Source organism: Toxotes jaculatrix, chromosome 3, assembly GCF_017976425.1.
Source record: "Toxotes jaculatrix isolate fToxJac2 chromosome 3, fToxJac2.pri, whole genome shotgun sequence".
NCBI classification, from domain to species: domain Eukaryota; kingdom Metazoa; phylum Chordata; class Actinopteri; family Toxotidae; genus Toxotes; species Toxotes jaculatrix.
Genome location: NC_054396.1, coordinates 22,298,210 through 22,325,926, shown reverse-complemented (window position 1 = coordinate 22,325,926; position 27,717 = coordinate 22,298,210). Strand labels below are relative to the sequence as shown.

The 27,717-nt window shown below is 36.2% G+C and overlaps 2 protein-coding genes across 2 annotated transcripts; one reads left to right on the top strand and one right to left on the bottom strand.

Moving 5' to 3' along the window:
* Positions 1-3,947: 3,947 nt before the first annotated feature.
* On the top strand, positions 3,948-19,369 carry rtf2 (replication termination factor 2). Its single transcript, XM_041033697.1, has 9 exons — positions 3,948-4,090; positions 4,678-4,772; positions 5,010-5,103; positions 5,244-5,383; positions 5,891-5,969; positions 15,917-16,027; positions 16,231-16,285; positions 17,510-17,581; positions 18,013-19,369. Exons 1-9 carry the CDS (start codon positions 4,022-4,024, stop codon positions 18,207-18,209), a joined length of 912 nt encoding a protein of 303 aa, XP_040889631.1. The 5' UTR covers positions 3,948-4,021; the 3' UTR covers positions 18,210-19,369.
* gcnt7 (glucosaminyl (N-acetyl) transferase family member 7) lies at positions 7,084-13,896 on the bottom strand. Its single transcript, XM_041033696.1, has 5 exons — positions 13,031-13,896; positions 11,039-11,294; positions 10,203-10,944; positions 8,319-8,414; positions 7,084-7,756 (listed from the first exon to the last, which is right to left on the bottom strand). The coding sequence occupies exons 2-5, from the start codon at positions 11,243-11,245 to the stop codon at positions 7,476-7,478; spliced, it is 1,326 nt and encodes a 441-aa protein (XP_040889630.1). The 5' UTR covers positions 11,246-11,294; positions 13,031-13,896; the 3' UTR covers positions 7,084-7,475.
* Positions 19,370-27,717: the final 8,348 nt, after the last annotated feature.

Below are 27,717 nucleotides of genomic sequence, written 5' to 3'. Positions count from 1 at the left end.
AACCTTTTTAGAAACTCTTAAAATCCTTTGACCCTCTCACAGTATGGCATTACCCTAGTAACCACAAATGATCAAATTCATACCCTGTAGATTTAAGAGAAAGATCTGACAGGAAAAAAAAGATTAATCTCCTCTCCATCCCCCTTGATAAATCCTAGTAAATAGCTGTCTCTAGCTCTATTCCAGATAATTTTCTCCCAGCTCTGTCCAGAGAGAATTTAGAGGCAAGGCAGTTTGGGTTTTCTCCTTCAGAGAGCTTTAGTTCAGTTGGCTGGAGGGCTGAGAGTCCAGCTCTATCAACTAGCGCCAGTGTAAACACGGCAATCCCTCCCCAATTAGAAACGCTAAATGCATTGGACTCGGTGCACTTCCACGGCTGGTTGGTGCAATTAATGCAGCCTTGGTCTCCACTGGCTGCTTCGGATGGCTGGGATGGTTAAGATGTATACAGTTTCAGTTCAAGGCCAGTCAGTGGAAGTCTGATTGGGCAGGTTGGACTCATCATGGAAGTATAAACATGAGGTTGGATGGGCGCTTGGTAGTTAGGGTTTTCTTTGGGTCAACCATGCTGGGTAGCACCACAGCAGGCAAGAAAGATATGTGTGGTAGGAAGGTCAATCAGAGGGGGAGATCTGGAGAAGAGGAAGCTGCATTTCAGCTGTGCAAACTCTTCAGATTCAGCTGTTAAAGTAGAGAAGATATGATCAGTACAGTCAGGATCTGTATGTACTGCCAGGGACAGATTCTGGCTTTGGGTTGCACTTCAGCTATGAAATGACATATGACATTTGCACCTTGTTATTTGTTTTCTGTTATTTTAAGGTATATTAAATATCATCTGATAACAATTTAATGAAAAAACAAAGCATTTTTCACACATTTTCCTAGTATCATATTATTTGAACAGATTCATTCTTCTCTGTTATATGAAAGCTGTTGCATCTGAACTGACAAGTGGTAAACAATTAACTCTCCAGCTTTTAGCCATCCAGCTCAAGTGATGCAAAGCATCAACACAGGCATTTTTGGATTACCTTTGGCATGCCAAAATACTGTAGGCTTATTCTGGAGCTGTGTGGACGTACATATTTGTATTTTCAGTTTATATACTTGAAAATATCCTTGTGTATAGCTCATATATATCTTGGAAATGTGGAGCACAGAAGCAAACTAAAAAAATATGTTACTTTTCTCTCAGGCTTGAGCCACTTTCCACTTTAAAGATCTCTCTAGTATGTTTGTATAACTAGGTGCATCAGGTACAAGCCAGTGAACACAAATACTACAATAAAACACAGCTAGCAACTCTTATTCTGAAGTTTTGAAAACAACAAAACAGGCAAGACAGGAATAGTAGACCATTGTTCATTGTCTTGTCTCCTTTTGTCTAGTGGCCATTGTGCACTGCATGTTCCTGAGGTGTTGGTTTGCACTATCAGCTTGAGGCGCTCCACTCTCTCAAAGATAGTTTGCTAACAGAGCTTTCACTCCATTGCCTCTAATGAAAATCCATACTAAACATTTAGCTCTGTGTGAGAAAGGGGGGAAATTCAATAAGACACGTAACACAATTTATAAATTACAGGAAGAACCAATCGAACCAATGGGCAAAATGGAGAAATGTTTTTATGTTTATATCTGTTCATTTTGCTACATTTTGGGAACCACAGAGCAGCTGCCAGTGTGTGGTGAGCGTAAAGAGGCTGAAATCTATTTTCTCAGCCAAAATGAAGTCCAATGCTGTGTTTTTATTCAGTCTTCTTTTCCACAAAGATTATCAGTCATGCCGCCAGAGATGTCTCCACTGGGGTATTCCCCAAACTAATGGTCGCTCTTGGACAGCACCATCGATAGTAAACTAATCTGCAGCCTGCAAGGCACAGGAAACAGATCTCATTAGCACTCATTGAACTATCTTCCAAGGAAACTTTCATCTTTAGACCACTCTGACAACAAGCCTGAAAGCCAGACTAATGTCACTTACTAGTTCTGGGTTTAATGGCTGACTGAAAATGTTTAAGAGATGGATGGACAGTAAAAGAGTAAAATAATCTGGGTGACGTATTTTTTTTCACCTTTACATGCACAACTACAGGTGGTGTTGTTTTAAAATTATGCAAGACCTTTTTTTTTTTTTGCAGCAACTTTTCATTGTTAAAATGTTACCATCATGGTGATACTCCCCACATTTTTTTTTCTAAATGTTTGCTTTTGTTTATACAGTGCATTTAGAAAGTATCCAGATCCCTGCACTTTTTCACATTTCATTATGTTGCAGCCTTGTGCTAACATCATTTTAATTCATTTTTTCCCCTCATCAATCTACAATTAATACCCCTTCATGACAGTGAAAATAGAATTTTATAAATTTTGCAAATTTATTAAAAAGGAAAAATTGAAATACCATATTGACATAAATATTCAGACCCTTTAATCAAGACTTTGTTGTCACTTTTAGTCTATGTATGACCCAACAAACTTTTCACATTTGGACTTGGGGATTTTTTGTCATTCTCTCAAGCTCTGTCAGGTTTGATGAGGACGTCAGTGAACAGCCATTTTCAAGTTTCTCCACAGGCTGGGTTTAAGTCAGGGCTCTAGTGGGGTCACTCAAGGACATTCAGACTGGGTCAATCCTTCTACCCAGTCAGAGTTCCTGAGAGCTCTGGACCAGGTTTTTGCTTTAGCACATCACTGTCTTTTGCTCCTTCTGCTTTTCCTCAATCTCCCAGTCACTGCTGCTGAAAAACAACCCCACAGCATGATGCTGCCACCACCATGCTTCACTGTTGGGATGGTACTGGACAGGTGATGAGCGGTGCCTTAGAACTGAGGCCAAAAAGTTAAATGCCAATCTGACCAGAGAATCTTAATCTTGCTTCTCAAAGTCTGAGAGTCTTTAGGTGCTTGTCTGCAAACTCCATGCAGACTTTCATGTGTCGTTCACTGAGCAGACACTTCTATCTGGCTAATCTGCCATAAAACCAAGATCAGTGGAGTACTGCAGTGATTTTTCTCCCATCTCCATAATCTCTGGAGCTCAGCCACAGTGACCATCAGATTCTAGGTCACCTTTTTTACCTAGGGTCTTCTGCCCTAATTGCTCAGTTTGGTGAGGCTGCCAGCTCAAGGAAGAGTCCTGGTTGTTCCAAACTCCAGAATTATAATACCAATCAAGATGTAGAGACATCTTAAAGATGATCAAGAGAAATAGGAGGCACTTGAGATAAATTTTAAGTGTCATAGCAAAGGGTTGGAATACTTATGTTAATGTGATATTTCCCTTTTTCCTTTTTATTAAATCTGCAAAACTTTCTACAGTTCTGTTTTAGCTTCATCATTGTGGGGTACTAAGTCTAGATTTAAGAGGGAAAAAATGAATTCAAATTATTCTAGAGTTGGGCTGCAATATAACAAAATACATAAAAAGAGGTCGGAATGACTTCTGTGCGTGTGGTATGAAAGTTGCCTACCATACCAAAAACCTTCTTTTCCCCCCTTTTTTTCCTCCTACTTTATTATGTCCTTGTCTTATCTTGCACTTGTTATAAAAATATGCTTGTGCCACCAAACAAGTGAAAAACTGATAAAAACACTGATCATAAAAAAGTATATCAATAATGTAATTATCAAAAGTTGGTAGTGAGTAGGCTATTGTGTAGTATCTATATCTGCACAATATATCTTTCCGTAACCTTCTGTTAAAATTGAATGTTTCGTTTCTTTGTGTTTCTGTGGTAAATTGTAGATGTTTACTTGCTTCCCATTCCTCCGGCAGCCCCCATCTGGGCTGCTCGATGAACAGAAACTAGCAAACCGATGCCTCCACACTGTGGTCGAAGCTACAAAATACAGCTGAAATTTTGGAAAAGTTGTTCATTCAGCCACTGAGGGGCGACATCGGACTTGTCGCATATCTCGCGAGATTTGCAGATCTCTCGTTGTTTGTTTACTTCCTGGGTAGATTTGGTTAGATTAGTAAGCTAACTTTGTACTTAAACATCACAGGTCGGCTATCAAGATGGGATGCGATGGTGGCACGATTCCTAAAAGACACGAGTTGGTGAAAGGACCTAAAAAAGTCGAGAAGGTGAGTTACGCTCGCTTGCTTTTCCAGTTCCTTACCTTTGGCGACGTCGTGGAAAGCTGTCTGTTTGTTGCTATTAGTCAGCTAGCATGCTAACGTTAAACTACTATAGCTAGTTATCTTGAAAATCAGTAAATGGTAGATTTAATAATAGTTCAGGGCACAACAGGTAGTCCTTAGCTAGTCTAAACAGTGAAGGGATTTTTTATGTCTCCACATGTTTCTTGTGGGATACGTTATTTACATGAAAGTAGGCTAACGAGTTGGCTAACGTTAGCCTTTAAAATATGGTTAGTTACATTACATCTATTAGGAAGAACGAAGCTAAACTACCAATATTATTCTTATTAATTTCTTTAGTTTATCTTTTAACCACAGCGTCTCTTCAGCAAGAGGAACTCTTCTACAACAGACTTGGCCAAAATTGCAGTGTAGATTAGTTAGCACATAGTCGCTATATAAAATCATTTGCAATATTTACATGTAGAATCTATCACAAAAACATAGGTCGTGAGAGGCATAAAAGACAGCGTGACTTTACATTTTTCATGCAACATGTTTTGACTGTAGCGTTTGAACTGTGCGTCTAGGTCGATAAAAATGCAGAACTGGCCGCCAGATGGAAGTACTGTGCCTTGAGCCAGGAAAAACTCAGACGCCCTATCGTTGCTTGTGACCTGGGAAGGTGAGAGCTGACTTCATGTTCATCGTCAATCGTGCAAAATGAGCGGCTTTGTTACAACTGTACACTGAGTGAAGAAGTTGTGTCAGTGTGTGCAACTCAGCCACAGACCTGTCTTAAAGATCTGAATGTCACCGGCAAACTAATGAGGTTGTCACTATCAGCGTAGACCAGCCATCCATCTTTACCTCCTTAGATAGCACATTATGTACTAAATGTCAGAACCATGTTATCTTTCAGGCTCTACAACAAAGATGCTATCATAGAATATCTTCTGGATAAGTCTGCTGACAGACCCAATGCTGAGGCTGTTGCACACATCCGTGGGATAAAGGTATGGTGTAGTCACTGTTGTCTTGTACAAAGCTTTCTGAGTGTATTTGTGTGTTGCATGTTTATACTTTTGTCCGTTTCTCTTTGATAACGTGTGGTTTTGTGCTTCTGTACACGTTCATTCCTCTGCTCCTGTTCTAGGATATAAAAGAGCTGAACTTGACCGATAATCCTGAGTGGGAAGGAGAAAGAAGAAATGCTAAGGGAGACCGTTATGAGGACATCCACTGTGGCATGTTTATTTGCCCTGTTGTTGGGTTGGAGATGAATGGCAAGCATAGGTAAACGACATCAGATAGAAGGGTTCAGTTTAAGAATAATCAAAATGCTGGTGCACAACTGAAGAAATGACTTGAAGGCAGGCTTTTCATTCATTTTAAAGGTCCTGAACCTGTTATACTGTAGCCATAAACCCTCCATCTCATCAAATGAGACTTCATTTATAGACCTGTTTGATCCCAGATAGATCACTGTTATTCACATTATGCAATTAAATTCAAGTCATCTTTGTCTTTATGTTCTCGGTAGACATCTGTGTCTAGCATGAGCTGTGTCTTGATTCCTATGCTGGTATGACTCTGGAAGACACTTAACATTTCTCATCACTAGTATGAAACCTCTCATCCATTGGTTTAAATTTAACAGCATAAGGATTTTACCACACAGAAACACAAAAGGGCTCAGTTAAAAGTTTTTGTTCACTTTGTGCAGGGAAAGCTCACAGAAAAAAGGATGGAAAGGTTCAAGAAAGAAACATTTTATATATGTCTTGTTCTTCTCATTTTCAGGTTTTGCTACCTGCAGACCTGTGGCTGTGTCTTCTCTGACCGGGCCCTGAAGGAGGTCAAGACAGAAATCTGCCACAAGGTGAGGATTATTTCATTCTTTCGCAGTGACTGTCACTACAGTTCAACGTACCGCTTTTATATTTATGTAGCTTATTTGACAATATAAAAATGTCACAGACATGAAACCGCTTAATTATTCAGAAACTCCCTTTAAATGTACATAATATATAGGTTTATGTGTAAAAATATGGCTACATATTTGAACTGCTTCATTTTTAATTGACAATACTTGAATTTTCAGCAGAGTTCTGGTAGTTTAACATCAATAAAACTTAAAATTCTCCTTATAGATTTTTAATCTGTTCCATTACTAACCTATCAGTGTTTGGCAGTGTTTCTGCTTATTTGATTCACATATAGAGACCTCTCAGAGATAATGCTATGTCAATAGACAGCCTTGATGTCAATGTAGATGACACAACCAATCTAGGACTGGCATGGACTCACATGCAGAGTCTGTTGCTCAGATGGATAAGAATGTGAGTTAAAAGTTTGAAGAGTGGTGTTTTAAAGCTTCCATGGGCATTAAGGGGGGGTTTGAAATCTCGAAACAGGAAGTAACCAGACTCTAGTGTCTCCATGTGCTTGCCACAAATCCCTTTGTAGTTCAGTGGAAAGCTAACAACCTACTCCACTTTCACCCTATTCTAATGTTCCGTTATCTTACATCCTTGACATATTGTGCATTGTGCATGGAATTGTTTCTGCCATCACTGCCGAAAGAGGAACTTTGTTTTTATACTCAGCTAACTTGAGAATTTCACACATTTACATTTACTGATTTGCTTCAACTGTTCGTAGGCATCTGTGAGCTTCACTGTTCCTCTTTTCAAACCATTTCTGATAGTAGTTCAGTTTTGAATCTGAAATGGCATACTAATCATAATGTCAAACGGAAATGATTTTACCACATTTCAGCTGTGTGGCTTCCCGAGAAATAAGTTCTGAGACTGACTGAAGTACCTTTAGCAAGTATGGCTTACCTTGATTTGTAGAGAACTTTAAATGATTTTAAAAGTATTTCAGGGACAAAGGAACTGTTGAAAAAAAAAAACACAATTTACTCAGGGATCTAACTTCCACAGTCACTCTGATAAAATTAGGAATGTCTTCTCTGTTTTTAAAGAGATAAGGGAAGAGAGCTTATTCTTGTAATTATCTTTATTTGTTTGTTTACACCTGCAGCTATTTAATTCGTTAAAAAATGATGCACAGACATAGTTTTATCAACATGTGTGTTGGAGAACACACTGAACAATATGATATCAAACTGTATTAAATATTTAATATAATTAAACAATATTAAACATATTTTCAGTAGTTTATTCAATACTTCACCCTCTGGCATATACATAAATCTGTGAACAGTAGTCATGCTACATGTGCATGTGTACAGTGCATCATCCCTTTGTTCTCAGTTCAGTTTCTTTTCTTCTCACATCTTTGACATTCACAGCCACTGAACAAGTGCAAATAATCTGAACTGCATGCAGCCGGACTTTTGTTTATGATATCAACAGCGATTTCATGCTTCAGCACTGCTGTTAAAGTAGCTCCTGCTGCTGCTGCTGCTGCTGCTGCTGTTGTTGCTGCTGCTGCTTGAGTTGCTCTGTATAGCTAGTAACCATGATGGGTCTATGGGAACAGTTGCCTGGCTCAGCACCTTGTTTCTGTGCCACTGCTCCAGACAGTCCAGTGCCTCGGGAAAGGTGTTTCTCTCAAACTTATTGGCAAACATGCTGTTCCTGTTAATGATCCAAGGCAGGTCGCCTATTCCATAGATACAGATGTCTCGTACATAACGCCCTGGAAAATGACATCAACAATTGTTTTTTTTTCCCTGTACACGTGTGCATATTATTGGAACATAAAAGTCATCTTTGTTTCCATCTTCTAGTGAAAGGTCATGTAAAACACAGACTAAACCTATTAGAGGGTACATCATATCAGATGAATCCTCTTATCAGTTCTTTTGTTGAGTAAATCTTGAATTACCTTAGACAGTAATTTGTTCTGTAATCCTTTTTGGAGCCTAAGAGCCAAACATATACTAAGATAAATAGTAAGGAGACATTTCGTTCATTTTATTCTTTGTTTTGTAGGGCATAGGGAGACCAAAAGGTAGACTGCTGGTATTAATATTATATTAATTAGTACTAGTTTGCATATGTGGTTTTGAGATTAGCCACAAAAAATACTTATTGAGCTTATTTAATAATATTTATTTGTAAATTATATTATAAATATATTTATAAATGACATTTTCATAATATCGAGAATTAAGATAGACCATAGGTAAGCCCTGCAATACAGTTATTAATCAGTAAAGTAGTACCTTCATTAATAGACATGGTCTACTGTACTGTACCTTTGCAGCCATTGTGTGTCCTTCCCTCTTGATCCTTCCACTTGATTGCCCGGATGGCTCCTGCCCAGCCTCCATCTATGTGACTGCCTGGAGCTTCTACAGACACATGGCCAGATACATTGAATCATCAGTATGCAACCTAATTGAATTCTAAGGATTTACTTATCTCTATTTGGGACTCTCACATCCACTGCGTGGGAAACAGCCCGGATGCTTCACATGGAAAAGCTTAGGGAACCAGCTGTGTTACCGCCCTTTATCGGAAGTGGGGAAGTTAAACAGATGTGCATTTGCCAAAGAAGCCAGTTAATTCTCATTCTTGAAGCTTTTTCTCATGTAAAACTGTAACTGATGTTTTGGGAAAAAACTTCCAGCCAATCATAAATGGCATCTTTGAGCAGCTTGTCCAAGTTTTAAAGTGCAGCATCTTCTTCGCCTCATTTTCGTATATACTTAACATCCCCATCACCAATTAAGAAAAGTGCACAGCTGCTTCCCTAAGCTTTTCGATGTTCTGTAGTCTATATGTATTTTAGTGTTATTTTCACACTATCAATCCCAAATAAATCTAGAAAATACATGGATTTTTAAGGAATGGCTTGACAATGCCCTTAATATCAGTACTGATATCAGTTAATGTCTGTGAAGGTTCACAGGAAAAGCAATAGGTTTGACATTAAAATGGGTTAAAGTCTGCCTTCCTGCTACCTCAGGACTGATATGTTGTAAAGAGAATACAATTTGTTAGACTATTGGTTTCTCTTAGGGGAAATAACCCCATTGCATTTCAGCCACCCTCTTTAGGCACACCCAGGGATTAATTTAATTTCTTAGGTCAGATCCATTATCAAGACCAATGGCATTATTGAGCAATGCTTGACTCAAGCATTGCTCAAGTGTAAGAAATGATATCATCCAAGGGTGTGTAGTGACAGTAAAGTGATGGGAATGAGGAGGAACATTATAGTCATTAATGACAAGTATTCATCTTCAATCCAAGCATTGTGTGTCTTCAACAGATTCACATACTGTAGTTTACATTTGTGTAGTATGTGAAAGATAAAGAACAGCGAAAAGCAGGCAATAATAGGTAGTGTTACATAAATACATTATTTTTGTTTTAAATTGGTTGCAGACATGGACAGCATTTGTTCAGGACAGTGATTGTGTCATCATTATTGTTGTGTTATCAACATTTTTGTTTAAAAAAAGTAGCTCCTTGGCCTGAATTTTGTAATACTTTTATTAGCACAAGTACTCCTAAATACGCTTCACAGTTCGCTCAGACCGTGTAGAAACTTTTTCTCAATATTTCTCAAATTTATATTTTCCAATTTCTGCCATTTCCACTTTTTATGAACAATTCAAAATTGCGTATAAAGAATTGGTGGATGGAAACGCACTTAATGTGACCACCTCAGCCATACTGTGGCTCACTGTAAGGCCAATACAAGACTCCGAAATCCACAGTTTTTACAGTGGAGACACTGCTGCCAGGAGCTTGTCGTATCTCTGACTTCTGACACACAAACATTGCCATTAAACCCCCTGAAAATGAATTTAACTCAGGCCTTCTTGCTCACTATCACATTGTTTTATATTCCACAGCCCATGCAAGCATGAAATCCCGACCTGAGCCATAAAGACACAGTCAGTGAGCCAGTGCAGAAAATTTGTTAACGATCAAATATGTTGTTTGACCTTGTTGCGCTGATTGTGCTTCTGTATCTCACATCTCCTTGTGTTTAAACATCATAATCACACTAGTTAATAATTAATAGTTCTATTCTTGGATTTCTGCACCACAACTTAGAAAAAAGGTTATGTTAGCAGTAGTAGGAAGTTGTTGCATGTCTGTACATCCATTCAAAACCGGCAGTTTACCTTTGATGTGATTGAGTGTCACCCAGTAGTGCTCGTCTGGACTGAATGTATCTTTGGACCACTCCAAGAGGCTTTGAGCTATTTGGTTTTTCAGAACAAAGTCTACAAATGCCCTTGTGAGAGCATAGTAGGCTGTTCCAAAATACACTTGCAGATTGTATGGAGGAGGACCTTTCTTCAGTCCCAACCCTTTCAGAGCTACATGTGACCCAATGATCTCCTTGTGCTGGAGCTGTGTCCTGTGCCTCATAGACACCGGCTGCTTGACCCCAGGTGTCATGTTTCTGTCCCTCCACTCTTTGCTCTTCAGATACTGCACCAATTCCAGATTGCTCTTGACAGGGAAATCCTGTCCGCACAGATTCACCACCTTTCTCCAACCTATCTTGGACTTTGCTAGATCCTTCATGCAGTTCAAATCTGCTTGCAAGCGGGAAAACCCAGCGTAGGTCACTGTTTCGCTGCGGCTAGAGAGGAAGGTGTTTTCAAAGCAGCTTACTAGCCTCTGTACAGCTTCCCGGTACCCCCGTGGAGCCTTAGCATCCACGTGAATACAGTAGACATTTTGTGGCATGTAAATAGCCCGGAACAGGCGCACAAAAAGCTCCAGCTCTTTGTGAACAGTCACAATGAATGCTAATGGGTAGTCCTCCTCCTCACGGCTCAAAGGTCTTGTGATGAAGTGTAGGTCTCTTGTCAAATTGGAACACTGCAGACGACTATTAAGAATATAGCTTTCTGCCTGCAGACGGGAAAAAAATATTAACTCTCTAGCTCCACTGCAGTGTTTAACATACATTTTACAAATGCAGTAAGAAAGAACAAATAAAACATACCTTGCAGTCACGGTGGTACCATTCTATTCTTTTGTCATTGCCAGGCAGGAACGCTTTACATGAAGGGGGAAAGGGCCTGCAACTTGAAGGCTCTAGGGGCTTTGGCTCTGTTGGTATCCTTGCCCTCAAGTAAATGACCGAACAGATAATAATGCTCATCCCCAGACACAACAGGAAGCTGCACTTTGTAACTTCAAGCTGGCACATAATAGCCCCGCTTCACCTTATCCAGACAGCACCACCACAGATAGAACTCCTGCAATAAAGACATCCACATTGGTTATTTGCAGAAGGGTCCTGTACCCGTGAGAGATATTAAATTGGGTTAAATATATAGGTTAAGCACTAATTGGTGATGCCAGCTTTTAGCTCGTGAAATGTAGTTTAGCGCACCAGATTTAATCTGTTGATAATTATTATCTGAGATGTGACACATGATGCACCGGAAACATGTTGTCTCTTCTTCACCTTTCTCAAACACAAAATGCAATAGTTCCGTTCCAGAAGTATACAGCATTATAACTTATCGTCCTATAGTGGGAAAGAGATTAAAAGAAATTGTATAGCAACATTTAGCAAAACATAGGAGCAAGTTTGAAGAGAGTTGGCAAAACGGAGTAGTTAAATAAACCTTTTAAATGCAGTCATGATAGTTTTTGTTTTTTCAGTACTTCCTGTTGTAACCCTTCTCTATTGTGTTTTAGAGTAGAGGCTATATTTGTTTATTTCATGAATTCAACAAATAACTGATGGTAATTTTTATGCATTGAAAAGTAACTGACCAATACTTTTTAGCACTAACTAAAGTGATTACAACCTTATTTAAAAGATTCTAGACTCACTAACAAGCCTTGGCAGATCATCTGAAAACTCAGGAAGTCTTCAGGGGCTACATGTGCATGCTACAAAAGTTATCATTAATTAAGCAAATGGTATGGGAAGTTAGTTCTTATTTATAACATATTTGTTATTTTGAACACATTTTCCCTAATATTTGTAACTAGCCTCTGAACCTCCTGAGCTACTCAATAGTATTGAGTATTTTTTTGTACTAAAGAGCCTGCCATTTTGGAAAGAGAATATTATACGGTGTAGTTTTGATGCTGTCTTTGTAAATTATTGTTTATGTGTAGGAACAGTAGCATTCCCAAATTCCCAAAACCATTTTAATTCAGTGAAACGTAGTACTAGACACGGTAACTCAAAAGTTGCTTTTACGTACACTGATCAGCGATGGCTTTAAAACAGGTAACTGGGTTAATGTTGTGGCTGATTGGTGTATACCCCAGGGCACTTTTCAGAGCAGAGAAGCTTTAGACATCTCTCAGGACTGCCTCCTTATTTCCTTCCATTTGAATCCCCCTGCTGTTAAACCCCCTCTGTCCTTGAGAACAGCACCAAAGATACAGGTAACTATAGGAGTGACGCCATGGTAATGTGTACATTTCTACCCCCCTCCCCCAACTACTCTATCCTTCACTGACAGGAAACCAACATAAGGTTTATCTTCCAGCTTGATTGTCCACAGTGTTTGTATTGAGTTACCTTTATCTTTCTTAGCTTGAGAAAATTATCATTTCACATTTCTAACATTCATTTTGGGATTATGTGTTATGTTTATGTCTGTCTACATCAAACATCTAAAACACAAATACACCAATCAGCCACAACATTAAAATCAACAAATGAAACCAGGAAATCCAATTATTTATTCTGTTACATATATCTATAAAAACAGAATAAATTTATATATTTAAAAAAAAAAAAAAAAAAAAAAATATATATATATATATATATATATATATATATATATATATATATATATATATATATATATATATAAATTTATTCTTTATTCTCATTTGTTGATTTTATATATATATATAAACCTGTAAGTGGTTTTAATGTTGAAGTTGACAGGTGCATAAACACACATACAGATACAGTATATTTAAAAAAAATGCATAAGAATGGCTAAGGGTTGTCAGTTACCTTTGAGGCAGTTCAGTCTGTAGTCCTTATGGCGAAGAAGTAAAGCGTAAGACATCAGCGCCTGTTCTGATCATTGTTACCAAAACAGCAACTCCAAATGTGTTATTACGATCCATCCAGAGCCCAGCAGAGTACACAAGTTATTTCCACTGGCACCATCATCAGCAACAAAGGACACAGCATCAGCAGGAATAGTTTCTGTTATATGTTGGATCTAAACTTGGTTATCAGGATTGTTTCGTTGTTGTTTCCAGTAAGTAGAGACGAGAGAAGCTGCACTCTCTGATCCTGAGACTGTGGTTTTTATGTGGTATTTTTTCTCTAGTTGTATTCGTTGCTGATTAAGTTGCTTCCCCCTACATCTCACGAGATAAGGTTCGTCCCTGCCTGGTTACCAGCAGTTACGCACACACCTGACACACAGGAGCACAGTCGTAACTCACACATAGTCTCTAAGGTTTTTTCCGTTCTCCTCCCCCATACGGTTTCCTGTTTACTCGGTACATTGCATCTTTCTTTTTTTTGTCTTCTTGCTTTACATAATTTTTTCCCCAGTCCCCATTACCTCAGGGTAAAATTCCAGTTGTTCTCCCAAGTTAAAGGTGCACATATTGAATTATCCACAGTGTTCCTCTGCTGAGCGCTGTCTAGCTGTCTTGTTCACCTTCTTGTTGTCTGTCAAGTAGCCTGTTTAATGCTGAAGCAGCGTTCTGGTTGACTCGTTCACTGACTTGATGATAAGGTGCTCAGCTCACCAGTGGCCTGTGTCACTGGGGTAGTAGCAACAGCAGAGTGACTGACTTCAGAGCAGCACCCACAGTTTATTTGCTGCTTGGTCAGCTTCTGAGATTATCCCTCTTGTGTTGAACAGAGCACATGGCTGGAGTTCACACCCACTGAGCCTGCATTACGGCAACACAATAGATCCCCTGCTGGTAACTCAGGGGTTTAATATTTGTGTTTGTATATGGGTGTGTTTTCCCTTTTTATGAAGCAGTTACGCAACTTGTGTTAATAATAATTTTTGACTAATACAAAAAAATTATGAATTTGAGATTTTTACCATCCTGTTTTTTGTTGGCCTTTCTGAGAGAAATGCAGCCGTGTTAAATGGTTGGTTTTTCAAAGATTGCTCCTTGTCCTTCTGTTCTGTTTCTGTAAACAATTTAGAAATCGTTCTTGATAAATTAGGTTATGTGTCATCCAGGTAGCAAGATACCCAATAATGTAGTAGTTCATAAAACTTGACCAGACTTAATACACCTCCTAAAGTGGTTTTATCAGTTGCATATTCTCTGTCATCTAGATCTGTGGGATATGCAAACCAGGAGGATTTTTGATTTTGTAGGATAGTAGATTAAAAACAGAAAGAATAGGCCTAGAAATAGGCCTTCATCATTTATTAATTGCTCACACATTGGGTGCAACAAACAGACTCATTGACTTGACATATTTGGTCATTAAACGGTGCCTCTGACTGTACTGACTCTGGGTTAAAAAGCATAGTTACAAAATCCACCACTTTTTGTGTAAAGTTGTTAAAAATCCACACATTACACAATGTATTTCTGACTGACTGACTGACTAACTGAATCTGCCTGTGTGCATTACTTCACTGTAATTTGAGCGGCTCTTTCTCAGAGTGAACCAAATGTGGCCTGCATGCAAATCAAACAGAAAGGGTTGTAATGTGACTGTGTGATTATTTGGATGGCAAACATAATTGTGTTCAGCACCGTGTATGCTTACATACATATTTTTCATTTATTTTTACTGGAAAAAAAACATACAGTTTGAGTATAGAAATGGCTTGACTTATTTTATGAGTTGCCTTTTCTGTCTGCCGGTACCTTCCACAGAAACTTCTCAAACAATTGTAAAGTTTTCCATAAACAAACAATTACTTTGCAAGTGAAAGTAGGATTACATCTACGCGCCTGTTGTGCACCTGAACCTTTTTAAAGGAGACTTTCAGCCTTATCATATATTATGTTATTATGAGATTATGTGTTAAAGAAGCTCATAGGATAAATTATGTTTTTCAGAGATATATGTCTTCAAATCAGACTTAAATGCAACAGAGGAATGAGTACTGAAAATTTGTATTTAAGCAATAGTACTGCTACTTAAAAGAAAATTTGCTCAAGTAGAAGTAAAATTACTTGTGGAGTAAAAAAATGTTAAATGGTTACAATATATTATATAGCCAAAACTAAAGCAGCCTAATACAGCAGACCTGCACTAAACCCTCCCTTCATCAAGGTTATTGTACTGATTTTCAACAAAATAATGAAGGCGAAAGGGTTGAACTGGTTTCAGACGCGTCTTCAGGGCAAAAAAATAAACCAGTGTCCTGTTAAGTGTATCTCCTTGGATTCTGCGATCCATTTATTCACAGTTCAGCTCATGCTCGCCTTTGCATCTGTAGATTGTCCCTCTTGCCAGCATTAGTTTGTATTCAAATAACAGCATTGGCCATATTCAGTCACCATGATGTTTCCATTCAGCCAAAATCAGTGTCAAAGCGCAGCAACCATGCTGATAGCCTGTCGTGCTGACACAGTCAAAAATTGGTTTGCGTTGTTACAGTTGCTCAACATGCAGATAAAGTAGAAATAAAAAAAAAAAAGTTAAAACGACAATAAAAAATAGTAATAACTGTAGAAAATGTACAAATACAATGTACAAGTGAAAAATGTGCAAAGTAGATTAACAATGATTTAGCTGTAATGTGCAAAGGTAAACTGAATGAAAGGCGTAATGTGGGTCAGCAGTAAATTAACAGTAGTTTAACTGGAGGGTACTGATGGAGATGGGCAACAGGTTTTCATATTTTGCTGGTCACAGTCAATATCTATTAACTGGGATGTCATGTTTGTGCTTCAGTGTGGAGACCCGTTTAAAGATGAGGATATTGTTGTACTCAACGGCACCAAGGAGGAGGTGGAGAAGCTGAGGGAAAAGATGGAAGAGAGGAGGGCCAAAGCCAAAACCAAGGTGAGTTTCAATTTTAATATTATTACAGTAAACTTAAGATGATGAAATGATCTGCGGGTGGGTGGGTTGCTGGAGTTGAATAAACTATGAATATTGTATTTGGTTGTTGAGAGTGGTTTGTCTGTTAACTTTTGATACATCGAGTCACATTATTGCCAGTATTTGTTTATTTTGTATTCAATACATTTCTGTTCTTGTTTTAGAAATCAAAGAGGAACAAGGCAGCTGAAACTGTGTCCACACCACTGGAATCAAAAGGTTTGTTTAATTCCTGGTTGAGGCAACATACATTTTGTTCAGACCGGCCTCTTTGTCTTTTACATAAACAAAACCAAACAACAGCACGCTAACAAAACACCGGAGCCTTTTCTTCTTCATTTCAATAATGTTTTGAATGTGCTGTCGTGGAGTTACCAGGGTTATTTCCTTAGATGAAATCTCATTAAATACTGAGCACTTGATAATGTATGTAACTTGTAGTGAGCAACCTGGATCCGAGAACATCTCATCTCACTGTTTATTTAGTTAGTTGATGGTAGTCTAAACAAAAGTCACAGTCATTAAATACAGAGCATTTGCTTTGTTGAATAGCCCAGCTGTTCATTTCCAGTGAAGGTTACTGTTATTGTTGATAAAAGTGTTCTTTTTTTTGTTTTTGTTTGTTTTGTTTTTTTTAATCTTAGTAAAGGCCCCTTGCTTTCAGGCGAGGTGGCCTGACTCTGCTATAATGGAGAAAGCATACTTTATACTCCCATGACCAAAGGTTCATATTGCATAAGTTTCTTTGGGTTTTCTCTGTCAGCAGTAATTTGTTGTCTGTTTTTTTAAACTGGATTGGTCTCATTTCATTGGCTCACTGTGTCTATGTATTAATTCCCTCATACTTGTTCTGGGAACCTGACATCTTCAGACTTATTGGTCATCATTTCTCCCTTTAAGAAGAACATCTGTCATGTAGTGACCAAGTATGTAGAAATTGTTTTGGATGAGTCAAAGAGTTTGGTAATTTTTGACTAAATTCTATGACTGACCCCGTTTTATACATTTTGCAATGTGAATATGTCTATTTCTCTTATCCCAATTTTGAATAAATTTCTTTGAGTCTCATCAAAAAGAAAGGAATTGGAAAGAATATCACTGTAACTAGTGATACTGGAACAAGTACAGTGCTTTTACAGTCTCACCCTGCGTTTATGAATCTTACATCAGAGACCAGCACTATTGTGTGTCCTCAGAGAGCACTGGTGTGGTTTCCTGTTTAGTTTTCCAGAACGGCATAAGGCTTTCATCTCACAAGTGAACAGGGTGTTGGCTGAGTAACACCTGACATTTATGTGTGTTACTCAAAGGAAAACTAAACTTTCAGTGAAACGATTCTGAATCATTTTTCCTGACCATTAGACAAACTATGTTGGTCATTTGAACACAACATTGAATTATCCTCTTGATTAATCAGATTGCCTGACTGGTTTCTTCCTGCAGATGACACTCAGTCTCCACATGTGGATGTAGCAGGGAGGAGCTCCAGTGAGGGCAGCCAGAGCAGCTGTTCAGGTAGCTAACACTTTGCTTTGATAAATACAAACATATTACAAACATAGACTTAAACTCCTGATTTGAAAATGGCAGTAGTGTTGAGAATAGTATATTTGCCTGAATTATTTATTAACCCCCCCCCCCACCTTCAGACAACATGGAAGACATTCTGAAAGATGACCATTTAAAATGCTTTTTTTTTTTTTTAGTATTGCTCTTAGATGCTGCCAGAGAATGAATATAAGGATAATCTAGTAGTTCATATACATAATCAGTTGGGCATCAAGATTTTGTTTTCAGTGAGAACCTTAAAGTCCAGGGAGCATTCAAAAAGAAACATTTGCAAAAATCATATTCCCCCTTTTTGTCTTTTTTTTTTTTTTTTTTTTTAATATTCTCATTCTTTGCCTTGTTTTGTTTTCTGTTTTATTTGCCATTTTACCACCCAGATGCTGCTGGACCCTCCGGATCTTCCAGCTCTTCGAAAGTCACGAAGTCTTCGACAGCCTCCACCACCAAGAGGTCCATCCAGGACATGGAGGAAAAATCTGAGGCCTTCAAATCCCTGTTCACCACCCACAGCTCTGCCAAGCGCACCAAAGACCAGACATCCAACTGGGTCACCCACACCCCATACCACTTCTAGTAACTATCACTCAAAGACCACCGGTTTTAGATCGCTCCAGAAATTGTGACCCATTAAAGACCAATTACTGATAAGACTCGTTCTGTATACCCATCTCCAACACGCACACAGACTTACACATACATACACACATTACCCACATGACTTTTAATAATGTAACCTATGTGTGGACTCATTCCCAACTTGTTTCTTCAGTCCCCAGTAGCACAGTGTTTACATGTTGTGAACATTTTGTTAATAGCTCCCCAAGCTATTCAGACTCTTTGTTTTGTAACCTAATTCCTCCCCCATGTATTCCCCTGCATCAATATGTTCTTAGTCACAGGTGCTTTGAGAATTAATGCTAGAGTGACTTTATCATCTCTGTCACTCTGCTGTCTCCTAGTGGACAGACTGCAGCTTTTTAAAGTTATCTCCAAATGGTTGAAACTATCATAACAGTGATGTGAGATGATTTATAATTTAGGAGATAATGTGATTTTACTATTCAGTTAACATGAAAAACTGCAAACGCGTCAAAGCTCTACCTTTCTAAATCAAGTCCTACTGGGTTATACCTGCCTGTCTTTAGTAATTATTGTCCATGAAAAAAACAGGTAATATAGAGCTCTGATTTCCTTTCCTCATAAGTTCTACCAGTGTGAGCTTGGCCCTCATTTCTTCTTTGTAGAATATATTTAACAAGTTTAGCAGAGGGTTTTTGTTTCGGTGTATTGTTTTTTTGTTTTTCTTGGTAAAAAGTGAACTTAACAATATAAAGACAGTAAAAATCCACTCAAAAGCATCTTATGTATTTTTTTAGGTGTCAACAAAAACAAAAACTAAAGACAAACGTGTAATGTAAAAGGATGATAAGATAACATTGTTTTAGCTCAGTTCTATTCCTCAGTCTCGGGCTTCAATATTTTCTCTCTTTTTTTTCCAAAACAACGTGCTTCCAAAGACCTTTGATGTGAAAAATAACACATGTTGATTTCCAGTTTGTGATAGGAAAAGTGTAGTGAGTCGTGGTAATATTTTCTACACTTTTGTCTTCAGAGAGTTGGAGTTTTTAAAGGAGATTAGAAATGTGTTCTTCCTGTTTGCAGTTGGACAGCCAGTCATTACTTCTTTTTTTTTTACATTAAGAGGAAATATTAAAATACATTTTTATTCATGCACCTTAAGTTGATTTTTTTAAAAATACCGTCTCCTCACTCTGCATTTGTGTATTATTTTGTCAATATTAGAAGGCAAATGCTCAACAAATTCCCTTTATTTTGTAATTTGCCTGTAATATAAAACTTAGTTACACAATGCTAGAAAGTACAAGCAGGAGCAGCAATTATCTGTGATGACAGCAGCAACAACTCCCTGTTGTGCACTTCACAGAAAAATTCCCACCAAAACAAACTATAAAAACCTCACATTTCATGCAGCAGATTGCATGTGTTTGCATGCAAGAGGTGTGAAAATGAAACGTGTTGTGAGGTTTAGTGTTCGGTGTGTTTGTCAGGAGACCTCCAGCTGGCAGCATCTAACTGCTTAAATATAACTAAGACAGACATGGCTGCTGTTGCTTGGTTGCCGTCACACACATGGCCTCACATGGGTGTCTTTCAGTGTCACATGACACAGGGGGATCGAAACAGCATCCTCTGATCAGACAGGGCCACTGGTGGAGGAAAAGTACAAGTAGCAACACAACACTATAAAAATTCTGCATTACATTGTTGCTTAATGTTCCCCCCAGTCAGAAATGGGTTTTTTTTTTCTCCACTTGGGTGTTTGGGCTTCACTGTGCAGAATGATGTACGTGCACAGATTGAAACTATGAGCCTGTTTTCACATTTCACAGGTTTCTCTGTGCTCACCTTAAATCTGAGTTCTGTTCCTGCGAGTGTGATTCAGGGAATCACAAATACCTTATATACGTATGATGTATGTTGTGTTGTGTGTTGGTGTGCCTCCAGCCAGGAGCAGGCTGGAGTTGAAATTCAGCCCAGGAGCTTGGTTTGGAGAGGCCTTTTACTCAATCACACGACAGACGCAAGTGGAACTGTGATTTTAACATGAATACTTTATTTACAATATAAAAATATAAAAAATATCTAATGATATACAGTCAGTAGAGTGTACTAAAGTAAGCTACATATGTTCACACATACTATGCATAATCACACTATGTTTATTAAAAAAATTAAACTACTCTGTGTGTGTGTACGTGCAGAGAACACAGGCAAAAAGACTGGCAAAATTCTGTTCACTTTCTGCTTTATTTGGTAGCATGAAAACATGGAAAAGAAGATGCTTTGTGTGTTGCTTGCATGTGGTTTTGCTCAAATAAAAGCAGTTTGATGACTGACTGAGCGGCTGAGCCAATCTCATTTCAGTACAAACAGGGATCAGCTCAAATTGGGAGGAGCCGTTCATATCCCCCCTTAATATGCAAAATATTAGTTTCACCCAGTCCAGCAGTGCAGAATCATCCCAGTCTAACGTTAGGTTCACAGACTATATAAAACACGGGCGTAACACCAGTGACGTCACCCATTGATTTTGGGGAGTCGGTTTTGTGACCAAACCATGGGCATTTGAGCTGCGCCATCTTGGATTTTAGTGGGAGTGTACTTTCCCTATTTGGCGGAGAGGCGGTTACTCTATGGGTCAGCCGACCGAGAACCCCCCCACTTAGCTCGGAGCAACCAAGCTAACGTAATGGTAATAGGTTAATCAGTTAGGCTAACAAGCTAAGCGGCAGCTACATCCACCACACGACAGTGCCCGAGTCTGACCCGACTAGCCTGACCCCGTGCGACTGCGACACGTACCTTAAGGTCAGTTCCTTAAAAACTGTAACGCCAAAGCACTTGAAATAATAATTAATCTTTTATTGAGGTCATATAACATAAGAAATAAAGCCAAAAAAATCCACCAAAACTAGAAATTTATTTCTAGCCTATTTTTTAACTGAAAAAATCATAATTATTTCATATTAAAATATATTAAAACGTTAAAAAACATTATTACTTTCAGTAATGATAATAAAAAAAAAAAATTTTTTTTTTTTTTTTGGTGTCAAAATGTCATAAAAAACGTCATAGTATAGTAAGGCGTCAAAATCGGCCAAAAAAAGTCAAAAATATTTTGACCTCAAAATGAGATAAAAAACGTCATAGTATAGTAAGGAGTCAAAATCGGCCAAAAAAAGTCAAATTTTTTTTTTACCTCAAAATGACATAAAAACGTCATTGTATAGTAAGGCGTCAAAATCGTCCAAAAAAAGTCAAAACATTTTTTAACCTCAAAATGTCATAAAAAACGTCATAGTATAGTAAGCCGTCAAAATTGGCCAAAAAAAGTCAAAAATTTTTTTGACCTCAAAATGTCATAAAAAAACGTCATAGTATAGTAAGGTGTCAAAATCGGCCAAAAAAAGTCAAAAAAATTTTTTACCTCAAAATGACATAAAAACGTCATTGTATAGTAAGGCGTCAAAATCGGCCAAAAAAAGTCAAATTTTTGTATGACCTCAAAATGTCATAAAAAACGTCATAGTATAGTAAGGCGCAAAATTGGCCAAAAAAAGTCAAAAAAATTTTTGACCTCAAAATGTCATAAAAAACGTCATAGTATAGTAAGGCGTCAAAATCGGCCAAAAAAAGTCCAAAAATTTTTGACCTCAAAATGTCATAAAAAACGTCATAGTATAGTAAGGCGTTTTTTTTTTCGGCCAAAAAAAGTCAAAATTTTTTTTGACCTCAAAATGTCATAAAAAGCGTCATAGTATAGTAAGGCGTCAAAATCGGCCAAAAAAAGTCAAAAATTTTTTTTGACCTCAAAATGTCATAAAAAACGTCATAGTATAGTAAGGCGTCAACATCGGCCAAAAAAAGTCAAAATTTTTTTTGACCTCAAAATGTCATAAAAAACGTCATAGTATAGTAAGGCGTCAAAATCGGCCAAAAAAAGTCACAATTTTTTTTGACCTCAAAATGTCATAAAAAACGTCATAGTATAGTAAGGCGTCAAAATCGGAAGAAAAAATGAAAAAAAAATTTTCACCTCAAAATGTCATAAAAAACGTCATAGTATAGTTAGACGTTTTTTTCAGCCAAAAAAAGTCAAAATTTTTTTAACCTCAAAATGTCATGAAAAACGTCATAGTATAGTAAGGCGTTTTTTTCGGCCAAAAAAAGTCAAATTTTTTTTTGACCTCAAACTGTCATGAAAAACGTCATAGTATAGTAAGGCGTTTTTTTCGTCCAAAAAAAGTCAAAATTTTTTTTGACCTCTAAATGTCATAAAAAACGTCATAGTACAGTAAGGCTTCAAAATCGGCCAAAATAAGTCAAAATTTTTTTTGACCTCAAAATGTCATGAAAAACGTCATAGTATAGTATGGCGTTTTTTTCGGCCAAAAAAAGTAAAATTTTTTTTTTTACCTCAAAATGTCATAAAAAACGTCATAGTATAGTAAGGCGTTTTTTTCGGCCAAAAAAAGTCAAAAAAATTTTTTTTGACCTCAAAATGTCATAAAAAACGTCATAGTATAGTAAGGCGTCAAAATCGGCCAAAAAAAGTCAAAATTTTTTTTGACCTCAAAATGTCATGAAAAACGTCATAGTATAGTAAGGCGTCAAAATCGGCCAAAAAAAGTCAACATTTTTTTTGACCTCAAAATGTCATGAAAAACGTCATAGTATAGTAAGGCGATTTTTTCGGCCCAAAAAAGTCAAACTTTTTTTTGACCTCAAAATGTCATGAAAAACGTCATAGTATAGTAAGGCGTTTTTTTCGGCCAAAAAAAGTCAAACTTTTTTTTGACCTCAAAATGTCATAAAAAACGTCATAGTATAGTAAGGCGTCAAAATCGGCCAAAAAAAGTCAAAAATTTTTTTGACCTCAAAATGTCATAAAAAACGTCATAGTATAGTAAGGCGTCAAAATCGGCCAAAAATATGAAAATTTTTTTTTCACCTCAAAATGTCATAAAAAACGTCATAGTATAGTAAGGCGTCAAAATCGGCCAAAAAAAGTCAAACATTTTTTTGACCTCAAAATGTCATAAAAAACATCATAGTATAGTAAGGCGTCAAAATCGGCCAAAAAAACGTCAAAAATTTTTTTGACCTCAAAATATCATGAAAAACGTCATAGTATAGTACGGCGTTTTTTTCGGCCAAAAAAAGTCAAACTTTTTTTTGACCTCAAAATGTCATAAAAAACGTCATAGTATAGTAAGGCGTCAAAATCGGCCAAAAAAATGAAAAAAAATTTTTGACCTCAAAATGTCATAAAAAACATCATAGTATAGTAAGGTGTCAAAATCGGCCGAAAATATGAAATTTTTTTTTTCACCTCAAAATGTCATAAAAAACGTCATAGTATAGTAAGGCGTTTTTTTCGGCCAAAAAAAGTCACAATTTTTTTTGACCTCAAAATGTCATAAAAAACGTCATAGTATAGTAAGACGTTTTTTTCGGCCAAAAAAAGTCAAAATTTTTTTTGACCTCAAAATGTCATAAAAAACGTCATAGTATATTAAGGCATTTTTTTCGGCCAAAAAAAGTCAAAATTTTTTTTGACCTCAAAATGTCATAAAAAACGTCATAGTATAGTAAGGCGTCAAAATCGGCCAAAAAAATGAAAAAAATTTTTTTACCTCAAAATGTCATAAAAAACATCATAGTATAGTAAGGTGTCAAAATCGGCCGAAAATATGAAATTTTTTTTTTCACCTCAAAATGTCATAAAAAGCGTCATAGTATAGTAAGGCGTCAAAATCGGCCAAAAAAAGTCAAACATTTTTTTGACCTCAAAATGTCATAAAAAACATCATAGTATAGTAAGGCGTCAAAATCGGCCAAAAATATGAAATTTTTTTTTTCACCTCAAAATGTCATAAAAAACGTCATAGTATAGTAAGGCGTCAAAATCGGCCAAAAAAAGTCAAACATTTTTTTGACCTCAAAATGTCATAAAAAACATCATAGTATAGTAAGGCGTCAAAATCGGCCAAAAAAACGTCAAAAATTTTTTTGACCTCAAAATATCATGAAAAACGTCATAGTATAGTACGGCGTTTTTTTCGGCCAAAAAAAGTCAAACTTTTTTTTGACCTCAAAATGTCATAAAAAACGTCATAGTATAGTAAGGCGTCAAAATCGGCCAAAAAAATGAAAAAAAATTTTTGACCTCAAAATGTCATAAAAAACATCATAGTATAGTAAGGTGTCAAAATCGGCCGAAAATATGAAATTTTTTTTTTCACCTCAAAATGTCATAAAAAACGTCATAGTATAGTAAGGCGTTTTTTTCGGCCAAAAAAAGTCACAATTTTTTTTGACCTCAAAATGTCATAAAAAACGTCATAGTATAGTAAGACGTTTTTTTCGGCCAAAAAAAGTCAAAATTTTTTTTGACCTCAAAATGTCATAAAAAACGTCATAGTATATTAAGGCATTTTTTTCGGCCAAAAAAAGTCAAAATTTTTTTTGACCTCAAAATGTCATAAAAAACGTCATAGTATAGTAAGGCGTCAAAATCGGCCAAAAAAATGAAAAAAATTTTTTTACCTCAAAATGTCATAAAAAACATCATAGTATAGTAAGGTGTCAAAATCGGCCGAAAATATGAAATTTTTTTTTTCACCTCAAAATGTCATAAAAAGCGTCATAGTATAGTAAGGCGTCAAAATCGGCCAAAAAAAGTCAAAATTTTTTTTGACCTCAAAATGTCATAAAAAACGTCATAGTATAGTAAGGCGTTTTTTTCGGCCAAAAAAAGTCAAAATTTTTTTTGACCTCAAAATGTCATAAAAAACGTCATAGTATAGTAAGGCGTTTTTTTCGGCCAAAAAAAGTCAAAAAAATTTTTTGACCTCAAAATGTCATAAAAAACATCATAGTATAGTAAGGTGTCAAAATCGGCCAAAAATATGAAATTTTTTTTTTCACCTCAAAATGCCATAAAAAACGTCATAGTATAGTAAGGTGTAAAAATCGGCCGAAAATATGAAAAAAAAATTTTCACCTCAAAATGTAATAAAAAACGTCATAGTATAGTAAGGTGTTTTTTTCGGCCAAAAAAAGTCAAAATTTTTTTTGACCTCAAAATGTCATAAAAAACGTCATAGTATAGTAAGGCGTTTTTTTCGGCCAAAAAAAGTCAAAATTTTTTTTGACCTCAAAATGTCATAAAAAACGTCATAGTATAGTAAGGCGTTTTTTTCGGCCAAAAAAAAGTCAAATTTTTTTTTTACCTCAAAATGTCATAAAAAAACGTCATAGTATAGTAAGGCGTTTTTTTCGTCCAAAAAAAGTCAAAATTTTTTTTAACCTCAAAATGTCATAAAAAAACGTCATAGTATAGTAAGGCGTCAAAATCGGCCAAAAAATGAAAAAAATTTTTTGACCTCAAAATGTCATAAAAAACATCATAGTATAGTAAGGTGTCAAAATCGGCCGAAAATATGAATTTTTTTTTTTCACCTCAAAATGTCATAAAAAACGTCATAGTATAGTAAGGCGTTTTTTTCAGCCAAAAAAAGTCAAAATTTTTTTAACCTCAAAATGTCATGAAAAACGTCATAGTATAGTAAGGCGTTTTTTTCGGCCAAAAAAAGTCAAATTTTTTTTTGACCTCAAACTGTCATGAAAAACGTCATAGTATAGTAAGGCGTTTTTTTCGTCCAAAAAAAGTCAAAATTTTTTTTGACCTCTAAATGTCATAAAAAACGTCATAGTACAGTAAGGCTTCAAAATCGGCCAAAATAAGTCAAAATTTTTTTTGACCTCAAAATGTCATGAAAAACGTCATAGTATAGTATGGCGTTTTTTTCGGCCAAAAAAAGTAAAATTTTTTTTTTTACCTCAAAATGTCATAAAAAACGTCATAGTATAGTAATGCGTTTTTTTCGGCCAAAAAAAGTCAAAAAAAATTTTTTTGACCTCAAAATGTCATGAAAAACGTCATAGTATAGTAAGGCGATTTTTTCGGCCCAAAAAAGTCAAACTTTTTTTTGACCTCAAAATGTCATAAAAAACGTCATAGTATAGTAAGGCGTCAAAATCGGCCAAAAAAAGTCAAAAATTTTTTTGACCTCAAAATGTCATAAAAAACGTCATAGTATAGTAAGGCGTCAAAATCGGCCAAAAATATGAAATTTTTTTTTTCACCTCAAAATGTCATAAAAAACGTCATAGTATAGTAAGGCGTCAAAATCGGCCAAAAAAAGTCAAACATTTTTTTGACCTCAAAATGTCATAAAAAACATCATAGTATAGTAAGGCGTCAAAATCGGCCAAAAAAACGTCAAAAATTTTTTTGACCTCAAAATATCATGAAAAACGTCATAGTATAGTACGGCGTTTTTTTCGGCCAAAAAAAGTCAAACTTTTTTTTGACCTCAAAATGTCATAAAAAACGTCATAGTATATTAAGGCATTTTTTTCGGCCAAAAAAAGTCAAAATTTTTTTTGACCTCAAAATGTCATAAAAAACGTCATAGTATAGTAAGGCGTCAAAATCGGCCAAAAAAATGAAAAAAATTTTTTTACCTCAAAATGTCATAAAAAACATCATAGTATAGTAAGGTGTCAAAATCGGCCGAAAATATGAAATTTTTTTTTTCACCTCAAAATGTCATAAAAAACGTCATAGTATAGTAAGGCGTCAAAATCGGCCAAAAAAAGTCAAAATTTTTTTTGACCTCAAAATGTCATAAAAAACGTCATAGTATAGTAAGGCGTTTTTTTCGGCCAAAAAAAGTCAAAAATTTTTTTGACCTCAAAATGTCATAAAAAACGTCATAGTATAGTAAGGCGTTTTTTTCGGCCAAAAAAAGTCAAAATTTTTTTTAACCTCAAAATGTCATAAAAAACGTCATAGTATAGTAAGGCGTCAAAATCGGCCAAAAAATGAAAAAAAAATTTTTACCTCAAAATGTCATAAAAAACATCATAGTATAGTAAGGTGTCAAAATCGGCCGAAAATATGAAATTTTTTTTTTCACCTGAAAATGTCATAAAAAACGTCATAGTATAGTAAGGCGTCAAAATCGGCCAAAAAAAGTCAAAATTTTTTTTGACCTCAAAATGTCATAAAAAACATCATAGTATAGTAAGGCGTTTTTTTCGGCCAAAAAAAGTCAAAATTTTTTTTGACCTCAAAATGTCATAAAAAACGTCATAGTATAGTAAGGCGTTTTTTTCGGCCAAAAAAAGTCAAAAAAATTTTTTGACCTCAAAATGTCATAAAAAACATCATAGTATAGTAAGGTGTCAAAATCGGCCAAAAATATGAAATTTTTTTTTTCACCTCTAAATGCCATAAAAAACGTCATAGTATAGTAAGGTGTAAAAATCGGCCGAAAATATGAAAAAAAAATTTTCACCTCAAAATGTAATAAAAAACGTCATAGTATAGTAAGGTTTTTTTTCGGCCAAAAAAAGTCAAAATTTTTTTTGACCTCAAAATGTCATAAAAAACGTCATAGTATAGTAAGGTGTTTTTTTCGGCCAAAAAA